The sequence below is a fragment of the Ovis aries genome, chromosome 22, assembly GCF_016772045.2.
Source record: "Ovis aries strain OAR_USU_Benz2616 breed Rambouillet chromosome 22, ARS-UI_Ramb_v3.0, whole genome shotgun sequence".
Lineage (NCBI taxonomy): Eukaryota > Metazoa > Chordata > Mammalia > Artiodactyla > Bovidae > Ovis > Ovis aries.
Window position 1 is genome coordinate 17,744,916 of NC_056075.1, and position 15,828 is coordinate 17,760,743.

A 15,828-nucleotide genomic window follows, 5' to 3' on the forward strand; every position below is an offset into this window, starting at 1 on the left:
CACTAGGTTGGCAATTGCTTGCGGGTGGGGAGAACACAGGGCTTCCCTGGTTGCTCAGACTGTAAAAAATCTGCCCAATAATGCGGGAGACTCAGGTTCAATCTCTGGGTCAGGAAGATCCCCTGGAGAAGAAAATGGCAGCCCACTCCAATATTCTTGCCTGGAGAATTCCATGGACAGAGGACCCTGGCGGGCTACAGTCCATGGGGGTCACAAAGAGTCGGACACAACTGAGTAAGGGAGGACACAAGAAAAAGTATTCATTTGGGGAGTGTAGACTTAGAACTAGGAAACTTCACACACATAACAGACAACAGGCATAGCAGTGTACAAAAAAGGAATCGCACAAAATGTGACCAACAGTGCAAATGTGCAAAAGGCAATATGAACAATGAGCAAGAAGAGAAAAGCAGACCCTGTTTTGGTGGCATATTTGGGAAAGTTTAATGAGGGAAAGAGCATATAGGGCCATTAATGCAAGGAATATTTATTGAACAACTGTTATGTGCCAGGAACTCTGGTACGTGCAAGGAAATGATAAATAGCTTTAGGTGATAAAAGTCTGATAACAAGTCAGCTTGGGAAGAAAGAATAGGAGATAAAGTAACTAGAGGAAAAGGAATATGGCTTCAAAGATTCTTGGAGCCTGATGACCTCAAGGCTCAAAAATCATTAGTACTGGGCTTCCCCGGTGGTCCAGTGGTTAAGAGTGCAATGCAATGGACACCAGTTCGATCCCTGGTCTAGGAAGATCCCACATGCCACGGGGCAGCTAAGCCCACGCACCATGTAATTATCAAGCCTGCGCTCTGGAGCCTGCAGCTACTGAAGCCATGTGCCTGGAGCCTGTGCTCTCCAACAAGAGAAGCCGCCGCAATGAGTGAGTCCACACACAATAACTAGAGAGTATCCCCCACTCTCCACAGCTAGAAGAGGCCCATGCAGAGCAACAGAGACCAAAACAAAGCACAGCAAAATATATAAGTAAATATATTTTTTTAAAAATCATTAGTACTCAAGGGCACCATCAAAATCAGGGTTGTTCTGCCAAACTGGGAAGTGAAAAACATTGATGTCTTATTTCATTAATTTCTTCATCTAGATTAATGACCTCCTTCCCTGACACCAAAAAGATTGAGGGGGAAAATGCCAGTGAAAGGCAATCGCTCCAAAATGGTTGTAAAACCTCTTTTTTTGTGTTAGTTCTAATAAGACTCAATCAGTTAAGGAGTTTATGACTACCGAATGATCCAGAAAACCACAGTTTCAATCTTTTATTTTTGGTAAACACAACCATCAAAAGTTTGGTCTATAGATGACAAAATATCTTCTGATTTCCATCCTCAGCTACCTTTTCTTTGAAATTCTATTTCTTCTTTCTACTTTGTTATGTTTGCCTTGCTAGTAACCTACTTTTCTATTGCTATTTATCACCTTCTGCCTCTACCTTTTCTGTTCTAGCTGAAATGTTCTAGATACTGAGGAACTCTAAAATTGTTTTGAATTCTTTCTTTAGGAAGCAATCGCTTAAAACTTTTGGTTCTTAGACCAAAGAACAACTAAGGCTATTATAAGTTACTGTATTATGATACAACGAAGCTCCCATTTTACTGTTTCTCACACATTTCTTTTAGCTGATCTGTCATACCCAACAATAGAGGGCATGGAACAGGAGCTGCCACATAATAAGACCCCTTGCTAACTAGGTGGTCACTCCAGTATGGTTGTCCCCTTCCTTCTTCAGAATGAGTGATTCCTCACCCCTAGCCTTACTCCTAAACTTACAGAATTGAAGGGACTTAGGTTATTACTAAACACAAAACATTTTATTTTACAGATGATGGGTAGTCAAGGTAGGTGAATTCATCAAGTCAGCAGCAGTCCAAAATAAAATCATTTTCCTGACTTCCAAGCCAATGTTCTTTCCCTGCATCATACTAACTCTTACTGCATGGCTAGCTAAGACACTTTAAATGGGCTTTGGCAGGCTAGCCAGGGAACCCACAATTTATTACAGTTTCTATGAGAAAACTAATTCTGAGTTGTGCTCAGAATTCAGAATACATCTTTCAACCTCCTACTCATCCTCTCACCACTCTGGTGAACATAGTATCTGGCCACGGGAATGAATGGAGAACACCGTTTTTTATTCTTAATAACTTATTATACTTGGAAATTAATAGAACACAATTTGTTTATCAAACCAAAGCAAATATTTATACAGTCAGAGTCCTCAAAATTGAGGATCGATTTCTAGGATGAATCTTCTAGAGATATCCAAATTAGCTACTTGTCTTTCTTAGAAATAAATCCGTTACTAATGCTTCCTCAGCCAACCAGTTGCAAATCCACACAGTATTCTTTGAAAGACAAGCATGGAAAACCAACTTACTTCCTAGAGCAAATGGGAGAGGGATCTAGAAATCCCAGTAAAGTAGACTAGGATCCCTGTTTTTTAATAACAAAGAAAGACAAAAGGAGGGGGAAGGAGCAGGTAACTTAGCTTGATGTGAAAAATATTCATTTAAGTCATTTACATACTATTACTTTATCTAATTATGGCAAAGCCTTAGGGATTATTCACATTATTAAATATGTCAAGTTAAATTATTTGACTGTAATACAAACCTCCTGTTTAGAGTCTCTCAGTATTCATACTTTGTTGCTCATATAGTTGGGTTATCTGCTCACAGGTTTTAACATAAGATGAAGGAACAGTGCTGGACTGGGAACTGGAGGACAGTGTACCCTGCACAGTTAGAGGCAAAGGCAATGGCAGTGAATATGACTAACAGCTTCACTGTCTATTGAGCCAGTTTGTAAAATTTTGGGGAAGGAGAGGCATCAGGTAGGGAACTTTTTAATTGTCTCTTTGGATACCTAGTTACAATTTAGTTTCTGATTCTCATTGTACTTAAATTCATGGTTTTGCTACATACTGTATTCCTAAAAATGTATACTAAGGTTGAGTATGTGGAAATTGAGTAAATTTAAATTAAGTAAATTTAACTTGAGTAAATTTAAATCAAGTAAATTTAAATGAGTGATTCTGTTTCTGGAGAATGAAAGATTTCACCCCATCATTTAGAAATATTCTTTGATAACATGGTCCCCATGCTTCATACAAATTTTTCATTTTCTTCTTTTACACACAATCATTTTGGATGTTCAATGAGCATTCAATGAGGATTTAAGACTTGCCATTTTTGACTTGGCACTCCTGATCATTTCAGCCCACATCTCGAGTGTACCATATTTATGAAACCCAGATTTCTCATAAGTACTTTCAATTTTATGTTTTCCACTTATTTTCCTACGAGAATAAAATGCCATAAAATATTCCAATATTACACAGTGATGTGCATACAAAGATGGTAACACCATTGGCTAGCAGTAGGTTTTGCCATGTTACTGATCTAAATGTTTATTTATCAAAGAATCTTTAAAAAATTAAATTTGGCATCCAAAAGGAGGCTTAGAGGCATTAAATATTTTTAAAAGTATAGCTTTATCAAGATCAAGCATGCTTAAAATAGAGACTGTCTATAAATAAGAGGAATACCAGTCTTATACTTCTTGTTCTCCTTTTATCTCATATTTCCTTATTTCTCCCAGATAAGTGACAAGGAGAGTAAAGGGACCATTCCAAAACAGCTACTGTGTGCCAGGAATTGTGGTAGGTAATTTGCACAAATGCTCTCTTCAAGGCCAGTGCCAATAGTGTATTTTATGTCAGGGGAAAAAAAAAAAAAAGGCAGAAAAACAAAAACCCAAGATCCCAGAAGCTATTAACTTCACTCAATCATTGTTTGCTGAACTGAGGAATTCGACTGAAAAAGAACCATTCATCATTAGAAAAGGACTCAATAAAACTGTACTTAAATGGATCTTTAATAGTATAGTTTTTATATCTTTGTGTGGGATGGAGAATAATTTCATGGAGAACCATCAGATTTCTGATAATTTTTAAAGAAATGGGTCGGATACTAATTTTACTGTATATTTAAGCATCAAATTAAAGACCTGTGTTTTCAAGGTAGATTTCTGTGCTAAGAGCTCAAAATTAATGATATACCTAAGGGTCTACATTCTCTGCACAGATTTCCCAAACCTGGTGTTAATAACAAGTGTATAGTAAAACAGAAGACTATCTCTATTTTAAGGTCTTCCTTCTTCTTCTGACCCCTCAGCAGAGTGAAATTCAAGGACCCCCCTATCTCTGATGGTCAGAACTAAGGTCTGTACAGGATGCAGAGCAATGAGTGGGGCCCCTGGCATGCCAAGCTTCCGGTTCCCAACCATTTTTAGATGTTCCTTGGCAAGCATACTGAATTATAAATGCCCCAAATGCTTGATAGTTCCATACCTGGGAGATATGGAAAAAGGAAACTTCTAGAAGGTCAATAGTCACTGAATACATTTCTGCATCTGGGCATCTTTTGAGGGAGAGAGCTTGGCCATTTGGATATGGGAAGTATGATGACCTGGAATCAGCAGGTCCAGATTCTAGACCCACCTCTTCCTCTAACCAACTGAGTACTCTTGGCTCCAGGCTTCAGTGAAATTAGATTTTCCTTCTATCTAAAAGGAGTTAGGACTAATCCTTCTCTAAAGTCCTTTTGAGTTTGCTGTATGTGACCAGCCCTGGCATTTAAACACACTCCTGAAGCTATAGAAAAGCTGAAGGAAGAATCATTTAAAGATTAGGATATACCTTCTTGCTTGAATACTGTAAGTTTTAAATCATAACCACAGAAGTTAGATTGGACTAGCAAATAAGTAAGACCTAATATAAGTGCATTTCTGTAAAATCACTTGTACATTTCTGATCAGTCTTTCAGGCTCCTGACATCCCAAATTAGTCTAGTTCCAATTAAGTCATCATCCTTTTGGCAAACGAGGATATGGATCAATAGATGATGGTGAATGAAGTTCTTAGTTTTCGATTCTTTGTGCCTTAATAATATCTTCTTCAGGGTAAGCCCAAACCAGCAGGGCTGCAGCAATATCAGTGATGAGAGTGGGTCTTAAGGTCAGTGGTCAGGCCATAAAACTCAGCATGAAGACATCATTAACAGGCTGAAAACTGCAAGTCTCAAAGTCCAGAAGGAGGTAGCCTTAAGGAGGTGGAATCAGCGACCTCTGGGTGGAACAGGTGGAGGAGGATGGAAGGTCTCCCTGGTCGGAGGCCTGAAATGAAAGACAAAGCAATTATGATCAAACAGATTTGATGAACTACTTCTTAGGAATCCATGATTTGTTGCAAACTTGGTATACTATGCAAAGGACACATCCTTCAATTAATAAAACTGGAGACACATACGGACCTTTCAGAGGCATAAATGCTGATCTGTGGATTGCAATCCTAGCCAACATTAGAATCACTTGGGGTGGGGGGCTTTGAAAAATACCAGTTCCCAGGCTCAATCCCAGACCTATTCCATCATAATCTCTGGAGGATAAGGCTCAGGCATGACGACATGCAAATCGTGTTCCTCCTTCAGCCAGTTGCATTAGCCATGTGGTTTGGAAATGGCACCCCACTTCAGGATTCTTGCCTGGAGAATCCCAGGGATGGAGGAGCTTGGTGGGCTACAGTCCATGGGGTTGCAAAGAGTCGGACACGACTGAGCGACTTCACTTTCACTTTCACTTATTTTATGAAGCTTTGACATCCCAGTCCTGGCTGATCCTGGAAGGCCTGCCCCTCTGAGGGTAAGCTAATTCCTCTAAACAGCCTGCAGTTAGCACACATTTCACATGCAGACTAAACAATCTAGAGTCCATATCCCAATCCCCTCCAGTACTGAGACTCTCAAAGTCCAGGCCTCTATCCAACTGCCCTAATCACCCCAGGGCCAGGTGTCGGACAACTGGAGACAGCCCCTGAGCCCCAAAGCCTGCAGAAATTTCTCAAACTAGCCAATCCTAAATCTCTCTAGCCTGCCTCATTGGTTCCTTCCTGCAGAACCCACAAGAAAAGTTCCTGCCCTTCTTTCTCCCCTACCTGCCCTCTCTCCTGCCTAAACCTGGGGCTTTCCTGTGTGTCCCGCCCCAGCATAATATGCCTGCCTCCTCTTGAGATCTAGAAGTATAACAGATCACCTATTCAATGGCAGTTGTCTCCTGATATGCTCGCCTTGCCACACCTAAATAATAATAAAATCTATATTTTAAAACTCCAGTGATTCAAATATGCAGCCAGGCAGCAGACACACTGCAGTAGGGAGATCCCTTGAGAGAGGACTTAATTTCTGAAGTCAGCTTCTCACAACTACTTCTACTTGGGATCACTCAGTGTTGTCTCAACTCCACCTCCGCTTACCTGGAAGCCTCCCTCCACATTAGCCTAGTTGGTTTTTGAACAGTGCTAAACGACACTCCAGATAGACCTGGGGGAATGTATTTACAAGAGGTTCAACAATCGAGACGGTATTTCCATATGTGTGCTGTAAAACCAATATTTAATTCTCTTGGAAGCAAGTCAATAAGTCAAGAAAGAGCACTTTGTCAAGTGCTGTAATTGAACTGTGCTACCCTGGAACTGCATACTTGATTGAATGAATCGATGAGTAAATATTTACTAAATGTCTCTTGAATGCAAGTTTTGCGTAGGTCAAGGAAATGATAAAGGAGCTGGAAAAAGACCGGCCATCTCAGAAGGCAGAGAGGGAGGCAGAAATAGAAACAGATATCCTCAAGAGGTCCTACAGTGGCACCTGGGAGTAGAAGGTTTTGTGTGGTTGTCTCTTTATCCAGAGAAAACAGTCTCCTTCCATTGCCCCAACTTGCCCTATGAACCATGAGCTTAGAGGAGAAAGCTGAAGAACCCTCCGTGTTAGCAGTCATCACCTAAATGAGCTGAGGCTGGCTTGATGGTTTCCTTCCTTCCTCTCAACAAACATATATCTACTATGCATTAACCTCTGATGTGGGATATAACAGTAAGTAAAGTGGGCATTGATCCCACCCTCAAAGTGCTGAGACTGTAATGGATGAGGCAGACATTAGGGAAAGTCAGTGCACTGTACCGAATGTTTTGTAAGGGGATGTTCGTAACCTATGAATGCATGACAGAGGCATTCATGCACACATCTGAAGGACAAGTTCAACAAGTTCAAACCTCTCTGTTTCTCATCTGCCAGACAGAGGTAAAGATACCCACACTGGAGTAATGTGTGCCACCTGGAGATGACAGGTGGAAGATGGAGAGCACTTTCTGGCTTAGAGTAGGCACTCAAGAGGTAAAGCTAATAATTTTATTATTTGTGGTGAAAGACCTGTTCTTAGACCTTCTCCCCATGTATGCCCCACGAGCCTTACATTTTACCTTCCATCACAAACAGAGGCACGATTCCCTCCTGGTCACTCTTCCTCTGTTGACCCACTCTGCAACTGAGCAGGTCTGCAAGCAAACCTGGAGAAGGAAATGGCACCCCACTCCAGCACTCTTGCCTGGAGAGTTCTGTGGACAGAGGAGCCTGGTGGGCTGCTGTCCATGGGGTCGCACAGAGTCAGACACGACTGAACCGACTTAGCATGCTTGCATACATTGGAGAAGGACATGGCAACCTACTCCAGTATTCTTGCCTGGAGAATCCCTGGGACAGAGGAGTCTGGTGGGCTGCCATCTATCGGGTCTCACAGAGTCAGACACGACTGAAGCGACTTAGCAGCAGCAGCAGCAAACAAACCATCTCCATATTTCTTTCTGGTGAACAGCCCAGCTAAAGGTTGGAAGCCCTGTCTTTGGGAATGGATTTGTGATTATAGACATATCAGAACCACAGAAGTAAAATGTATCAGATCAGAATTGAGGGGTGGTCCGTGGGGAAACGGCCTCCAAGGACACTGGGAAGCTGGAGCTGGACACAGGATTGTCCAGTCCAGAGACCTGGGCACTGGCTGCTTTCTCCTCCGTGTTGAGGTGATAACTTTGGTTCAAGAACCCAGCAGTTCTAATGTTGGTCAACATTGTTTTAAAGCAGGTCTGTTATTTAGATAGTATCCCTTTGTATGATCACAACATTGTTAAAAAATATTTTTAAGCTTCCCTATTAGTAAATAGCCTCAGGTCCAAGTCCCCTTACTTTCTGACCACTCCCCCTGCTCCTGCCTAGGGATTCCACAGAGATCTTTACAAGTGAAAGTCGCTCAGTCGTGCTTGACTTTTTGCGACCCCATGGACTATACAGTCCATGGAATTCTCCAGGCCAGAATACTGGAGTGGGTAGCCTTTCCCTTCTCCAGGGGATCTTCCCAACCCAGGGATCGAACCCAGGTCTCCCACATTGCAGGCTGATTCTTTACCAGCTGAGCCACCAGGGAAGTCCATGCAGCTAAAAGGTTAACTCTTGGTACTCCAGGAGGCCTTCAGAAATATGCTCTGATTTGTCAGTACCTAGGCTGTGCCTTAAAGAGGAGTGCACAGATTGTTGTGCTGAGCTCATTGTGCTCAGTCGTGTCTGACTCTTTGCAACTCCATGGACTATAGCCCACCAGGCTCCTCTGTCCATGGAATTTTCTAGGCAAGAATACTGGAGTGGGTTGCCATTTCCTTCTCTAGGGGATCTTCCTCACCCAGGGATCAAACCTGCGTCTCTTGCTTCTCCTGCATTGGCAGGAGGATTTTTTTTTACCACTGCACCACCTGGGAAGCCCATCGTGATTGGCAAAATCACTAGTAAACAGCAAAACATATTCAAAAACAAAGGGGCAATGTCTCAGCAAGACATTGGCTTTTTTTCTCTACTGGCAGGACTTTATACCTATGAAGAATGTGACACTGTCAGCTGCCCACTCTGTGGGAACTGCAAGGGAAACACCACACAAGGATATAATGCATCTGCTCCTGTTCATGTCACCATCTGCCTTCCCTAACTTTGAAGTCTTTGGGAACTTATAGCCTGTGGGAATGTGAAACTTCTTTCTTCTAATGTGTAACCCACCTGCACTGCGGTACATGACTTGATGGCTAGCTGTCAACCCAATCAGTACCAATCTATCATCTGCCCATTCACTTACTTGCATGATAAATATTTGCTAAGTTCCTAGCATGTGCCAACTACTGAGTTAACTCCATATTGCACTGGGGAGAGTAGAAAAAACTTTTAAAATCAAAACAGTCTTTATCATTTTGAGGTTTACCATCTACTTGGGGAGATAGATATGCAAACAAGGGCCATGATGTGGAGTGAGTTCGGTTCAGTTCAGTTCAGTCGCGTAGTCATGTCCAACTCTTTGCGACCCCATGAATCGCAGCACGCCAGGCCTCCCTGTGGTATTTGGGGAACACAGAAGGTTCACGCTGCAGAGGAACATCAGGGGAAGCTTCAAAGAAGAGGTGAAGTTTCAACAGAGTCCTAAAGGATGTGTAGGAATCTTCTAAGCAGAGATTGGAAAGGAGTAGGAAGATAGCATTCTAGGCAAAAGGAACAGATTGGGCAAAGACCATACAAAATGGCACAGCTCACTAGCAATGCTTAAGGAGTGAAACATCAGTGAATACAGGAGAGAGATGGGACTTAGGGCTACAGTATGCTAAAAAAATACAGAAGTAAATGCAAGGCTTTTATGCCAGGAAGTGACATCATCAGCTATTGCTGTTCTAGAGTGTGCACTCTTGTGCAATGTGGAGGAGGGACTGACTGGAGGCAGGGAAGTAAATGCAGGGATGAACTTAGGCATGGGCAGATGGAGAGGAGGGGGTGGATCTGAGAGCTGCAAGGGCAGCAGAGTGAACAGAGCCTGGGGAGCTGCAAAGGAGCAAGAATGGAGGCTGTCTTCGGGGTTAGGGACTTGGGGAAGAAAGAAAATAGTGTCATGTCCCTGGCTGGGAAGTCATGAGAAGAAGACAGTTCGGGGCAGAGGAAGGCAGGAGGGATGATGAGTTCCGTTTTTGCACTCACGAGATATCAAAACATGAGTGTAAAACCTGAACTCATCATCCCATTTGCCTTCCTCTGCCCCGAACTGCCTTCTTCTCATGACTTCCCAGCCAGAAAAGCTCAACATTCAGAAAACTAAGATATGGCATCCGGTCTCATCACTTCATGGCAAATAGATGGGGAAACAGTGGAAACAGTGGCTGACTTTATTTTTCTGGGCTCCAAAATCACTGTGGATGGTGAATGCAGCCATGAAATTAAAAGACGCTTGCTCCTTGGAAGGAAAGTTATGACCAACCTAGACAGCATATTATAAAGCAGAGACATTACTTTGCCAACAAAGGTCCGTCTAGTCGAGGCTATGGTTTTCCAGTGGTCATGTATGGATGTGAGACTTGGACTTTGAAGAAAGCTGAGCACCGAAGAATTGATGCTTTTGAACTGTGGTGTTGGAGAAGACTCTTGAGAGTCCCTTGGACTGCAAGGAGATCCAACCAGTTCATCCTAAAGGAGATCAGTCCTGGCTGTTCATTGGAGGGACTGATGTTGAAGCTGTAACTCCAATACTTTGGCCACCTGATGCAGAGAGCTGACTCATTTGAAAAGACCCTGATGCTGGGAAAGATTGAGGGCAGAAGGAGAAGGGGACGACAGAGGATAAGATGGTTGGATGGCATCACCAACACAATGGACATGGGTTTGGGTGGACTCCAGGAGTTGGTGATGGACAGGGAGGCCTGGCGTGCTGCGGTTCATGGGATCGCAAAGAGTCGGGCACGACTGAGTGACTGAACTGAACTGAACTTGAGATCTCTGGGACCCCTAGTGAGGTCCCCAGCGAAGAGCAGGAAATAGAAAGCCAAGGTAGAGATGGATTTGGACTTGGAGCTGACAGTTCAAGCTCTGGGGACAGCATGCAGAGTGAGGAGAGGAAGGGACCAGGACTGGAGAGAGTGATGAGTGGGATGTGCTGTTTGGGGAGGGAAGTTCAGGAGAACATAAAGGAGGAAGAGTTGCCAGTTCCCAGATCTGGAAGTGAAGTGGAGAATATCCAGTCAGCCTCCCCTCTTATCCATCAGTGGGTCAAGCACTCAGGACAAAGGCCCGTGTTATTCGTCGCTCAAACATCTCCTCATTTCATTATGAACATTACATACAGTTTCAGAAAAACTGCATCTTTTCCAAATCTTCACACCAAAAATGGGCCCAAACCCTTTTTCTATCAATTACAGATTTCTTTGTAAACACCATTTCTTTAGTCAAATGTGTTTTCCTCCTTTTCCTCTCCCCATGTTTATCACAACATGCTTCCAGAATCTCCCAAACAATTCAACTGCCATCTCTCTTTACACATTAAATGCATCCCCGTTTCCAGTCTTTAATTTCTGGAATCCACTTCCCTAGTTGTTCTCTCTCCTGCAGACAAGGTTCCACAGAGTCTTTGAAGCTCTACATTCAAGACTGACATTCTTTTTAATCTTGGAACAATTAGATAACTCCCTCCTTCACCTTCAAGAATAAAAGGTCTTAGATCTTCTCCCAGGACACCTGGACCTCCTTGGACAGGTATAACACAGCGACTAAATGACTGGACCCTGGAGTCAGGCACACCTAGGTTTATCACACAGAAAAGTCTCCACCCAGTCTCAATCCCAGTTTCTGTCTCTGCAAAGTGGGATAACTCTAAACATCTAACACTTGAAGTTGTGGAGATAATTAAATGAGTTAATGCATTTAGCGAGTTTACCAGAATACCCAGCACATAGTAAGTGCCAATAAATACAAGCATTTATTACCATAACTGCTCTCCATAAACATCCCTCCCTAATCACCAACTATATATAATTTTCAAGTAACAGAACATAATGCAAATTCAGCAGACAGGACTAGATTATCACTGAAGTTCCTTCTAGGGCTAATGCTCTAGTATGTGACCTCTAGTCTACAACAGGGAAACATGTTTGGTGAGTGTGAAGCATTTTGGGACTGTGGGAGGTTTTGGTAGCAAGTGTCAGTACGTGAATGTTGCCAGGAACACACAGAAAAGTGGTAACAGCAAAGACAGAAGTGGAGAGATCCTCAGTGCAGAGTCAGCTGCTCTTTCCAGAGAAACAGAAGAAAAACTTCCCTGTGGCACTTTCTCAACAAATTTCACGATGAGGTTCATTTGAGTTAAAAGATTCAAAACGTAAAAAAAAAAAAAAAAAAAAAAAAAACTAGTTAATCACCCCTTACCCGCACACTATATTTTAGACATCAAAGAAACTCCTAAGACAAGCCTAGGCTTTTATTCCCAAAGGTTCCTCTCTGCCTTAGCAGACAGTTACACAAGCTAGCTTTGACCACCTTTTCAGTGGGTCCATAAGACCTCAAAAAGGTTCCTGCCAGAAGCCAGAACACAAACATACATCAGAGCCCCATAAGTCAGTCACACTCTTTTGTCTAATGCCCAGCCTCCAATCTCCACAGGCTCATCCTTCTGTATAAAGAACCACACAGACAGTTGTGCTCTTATTTGGGGCCAGAAACTCAATCCTTACAACTCTGTGAGGAAGTCCATTCATTATCTCCATTTATTGGACACCGAAATAAAGTCTCATGAAAGGTAAACAATTCATCCATGTACACCAGAGGCTGCCGGGGTCTTCCCAGGAGGTGTTTTCCCACTACAATACCATACTGCCTCTCACCTGCATTTTCATCCTCAATTCCTTCTTGTCTCCTGGTCCTCCAGAAGCACTGTCCCCACAATACAACCAAGGGGATTAATTATTCAGGTGTTGAATTCTAGCCAAACAGATTTTTAAAATATGCAAAATGTTGACCTTTTCCAGTGTATTTCACTGACAAAATATTGAATTTGTTACTTAGAGTCTGCAAGTGAATAAAGCATCACTTAAGTGAATGAAGAGTCCACGTTGAAATGTGTCCAAAGTATGCATTCAGCGAGTTTAGCTCTGTACTCACTCCTAGGTCACCTTAGATGTCCCCAGACCCTACTCTGCCCTGAGACTCAATGAGCAAGGAAAAAAACGTTCTGTCAGCTTCCTTGTTACCTCTGTGAGGCGGCGCGGGGTGGCACCCTGGGGGGCCTCTCAAGGGGCACAGTGGGCATGCTGTCCACTTGTGGAGGGCCTGGACTACGACTCCTGGTAACCTCGGGAGCTTCATTATCCTACAGCAAAGAAAAAAAAAAAAAAAGATGAGAGAGAAGGCTGAAGATGACATTAAGCAGCAACATAGCGGGACAGTGCCATCCCACAAGCTCCTCAGCTCTCCCCAGGCTTGGGTGGAAGGTTACTCACTGACTGAGAATCAACAACCCAGCAACCCTGGGGACAGTTTCCCACTGACTCTGACAACCGGAGTCACTGAGGAGATGCTGGGGCCTGAGTTATTGATACTGTTAGTGACCTGAGCTCTCATTCCCTGCTGCTCAGCGTGATTTGTGGGCCACCAACAGCAAGCATCACCTGGCAGCTTATGAGAACCACAGGGTTTCAGGCTCCACCTCACACCTGCATCTTCACAAGATCCTAAGTAATCCTTATGCATAGTAAAGTTTGAGGAGCATTGCTCTAGGGTAACCAGGTAGGGCTGGAGAAATTTTCTTTTTAAGCAGAAGTCCCTTTCGGGGACTGTGATTGGTCCTCTGTCGCAGGATAATATAAGCTGTGTGCTGGTGGGTGGCCCACCCTAGCATCCTACTTCAGGGAGTCTCCCGGGTTGGCAGTGACTCATATGACCCCTACCCGTGGAGAAGCAGAAAAGCGCGGTAAGAGAAAAAGCAGACACCCACAGGAAAAAGGAGACCAAAGAGTGTGTGGCCTGGGGGTGGTGGTGGGGGGACACAAACCGCCAGCCCCGCCTCTGCATGCCTGCCGCTCCTGAGCCAGGCCCAGAAAGGTGACCAACACCCCTGGATTCCTGGACACTCACCCAGTTCCCCGTCAGACACCCCTTTTGGTTTAACCCTCTCCCTCCCTCCTTCCCTCCCTTTCTTCTCCTCTTTTATCAATGAGAAATTAATATAACATAAAGCGATCATTTTAAAGTGAACAATCAGTGCCATTCAGCACGTTCACAATATCGTGCAACCACCATTTCTGTCTAGTCCCCGGACATTTTCCTGACACCCCCTGAAGGAAACACTGCATCCCTCAGGCAGTTTCTCCCCGTTTCCCCTACCCCCAGCCCTGGTAACAACCAACCTTCTATCTCAATGGATCGACCTATTCTGGACGTCTCATATAAATGGAGTCCCACAGTGGATGACCTTTTGTGTCTGGCTTCTTTCTCTTGGATTTCTCTTTCCTGCAGTGAAATGACCCCTGAGACAAAGACCTATGAGGGCGGGGGTGCCCCAGTTCTCACCTCGTTGTCCCCCTCCATCCCGCTGCTCACACTGAGGAGGCTCCGGGTGCTGGACCGGTTACTTGCGCTGCCTAAAGTGTGCAAACAGAGTCAGCTGGACTGTGCAGGCTCTCGAGATGAAGTAAAAGGCAAAAATCTAGCACTTACTGATACAAACAGTACATAAGCTGCGACTACGGGATTCTTCAAAATGCTGCTGTCTAATTACATACCATGTTATTAGAGTTCAGTTTTTCTTTCAGCATAAAAATGGGTCATCTTTTTATGACCACTTTTTGCTTTATAGCTACCATTTCCCGAGTGCTCATCCCACGTTCTATGCTTTAAAAGCACGACCGCATTTAATCCCTAGGAAAACCTTATCTGATACTAGTGCTTTGATTTGACAGACTAGGAAGCAGAGACGCTCTATTTCTCACCTGTTCAGTGGTGTTTCTTAAATCTTCAAACAAACTTTGTTACTAATGTTTTTTACCTAGTTAGGAATTACAGCAAGCACGTGCAAGTATCACACATGTATACATACCTTCTAAAAGGGGGCCAGTGTGACACAAAACACAGAGCACAAATTCAAAAGTATAATTTACACTCCAGATAGGAACTATGACTGTGTGAGGTCAGCTGCTTAGAGATGTAAGTAGAGGATTTATCACCTAAATCACTGAAACAGCATTATCTAATTGAGTTTTCTGGAAATGTTCTGTTGTGTGCTCTTCAGTTTGGTAGCTAATGTGACACAGTGCAACTGAGGAACTGAATTTTAAATTTTATTTAGTTTTAATGAACAGATTTACATAATCACATGCAGTCATGGGCCACTGTACTGGACCAGACAGCATTAGAACGAGCTCAAGGACGTGCTGGTTTGGCAGCGAAGAAGGAAGATTAACAGTTAATCAACTAAAACTTGACTTTAATTTTTCCAATATATGCTGTTAACAGTATTGCCAGCACTTAGGTTTAGCTGAATTTTCACTCAAAGTAACTGCTTATATTAGTTTATAGGTAAATCGTCTTAGTTTTGACTTCATTATGTCATCAACTTTGACCTAATTAATTCAGATACCAGCTGGACAAAAGCAGGTTGAGATTACAATTTTGGATTATTTTTTGGGGGCAGATTTTTAAATTTAAGATAATGTGTCAAAATATTTCCATAAACCAGGGGATTCAGAGTTTGTTTCAGAGTTTGTTTCAGAGTTAAGGAACACATGACCCTGTCTTTTTATCCAGTTGCCCACATATAACACTGTTCACTCAGCTAGAACGTCCTTTCCTTCCCACTCCCCCAGCCCATTCCATCCACAAATTTGAAACCTCCTCAGGCTCTAATGCTCAGGACAAATGCTATCAAAATCTTTCCTGATTCCCCCAAATGGAAGTAACCCCTCCTGTGCATGGGCTTCCATCCCTGTGGGGCCAAGCCTCCCATGTCATTCATCATTGTTTATCTTATTCCTTTACAATGAACCAGACTCCTTCCAGAGATTATCTGCTGGGAGGGAGCAAAAAGGTGTCCAGGAGCTGATTCTAGGATCCTGGAAATTCATACCCACCAGCTTCACTA

The 15,828-nt window shown here is 43.2% G+C and overlaps 1 protein-coding gene across 1 annotated transcript in view; it reads right to left on the minus strand.

The window, feature by feature from the left end:
• Positions 1 to 1,259: 1,259 nt before the first annotated feature.
• The window catches only part of PIK3AP1 (phosphoinositide-3-kinase adaptor protein 1), a 122,844-nt gene continuing 108,275 nt past the window's right edge, over positions 1,260 to 15,828 (minus strand). Inside the window, exons 15-17 of the mRNA XM_027960633.2 lie at positions 14,262 to 14,332; positions 12,944 to 13,062; positions 1,260 to 5,190 (exon numbers count right to left, since the gene is read on the minus strand). Coding sequence (XP_027816434.1) covers positions 5,133 to 5,190; positions 12,944 to 13,062; positions 14,262 to 14,332 — 248 coding nt within the window. The 3' untranslated portion in view covers positions 1,260 to 5,132. The remainder of the gene's footprint in view (positions 5,191 to 12,943; positions 13,063 to 14,261; positions 14,333 to 15,828) is intronic.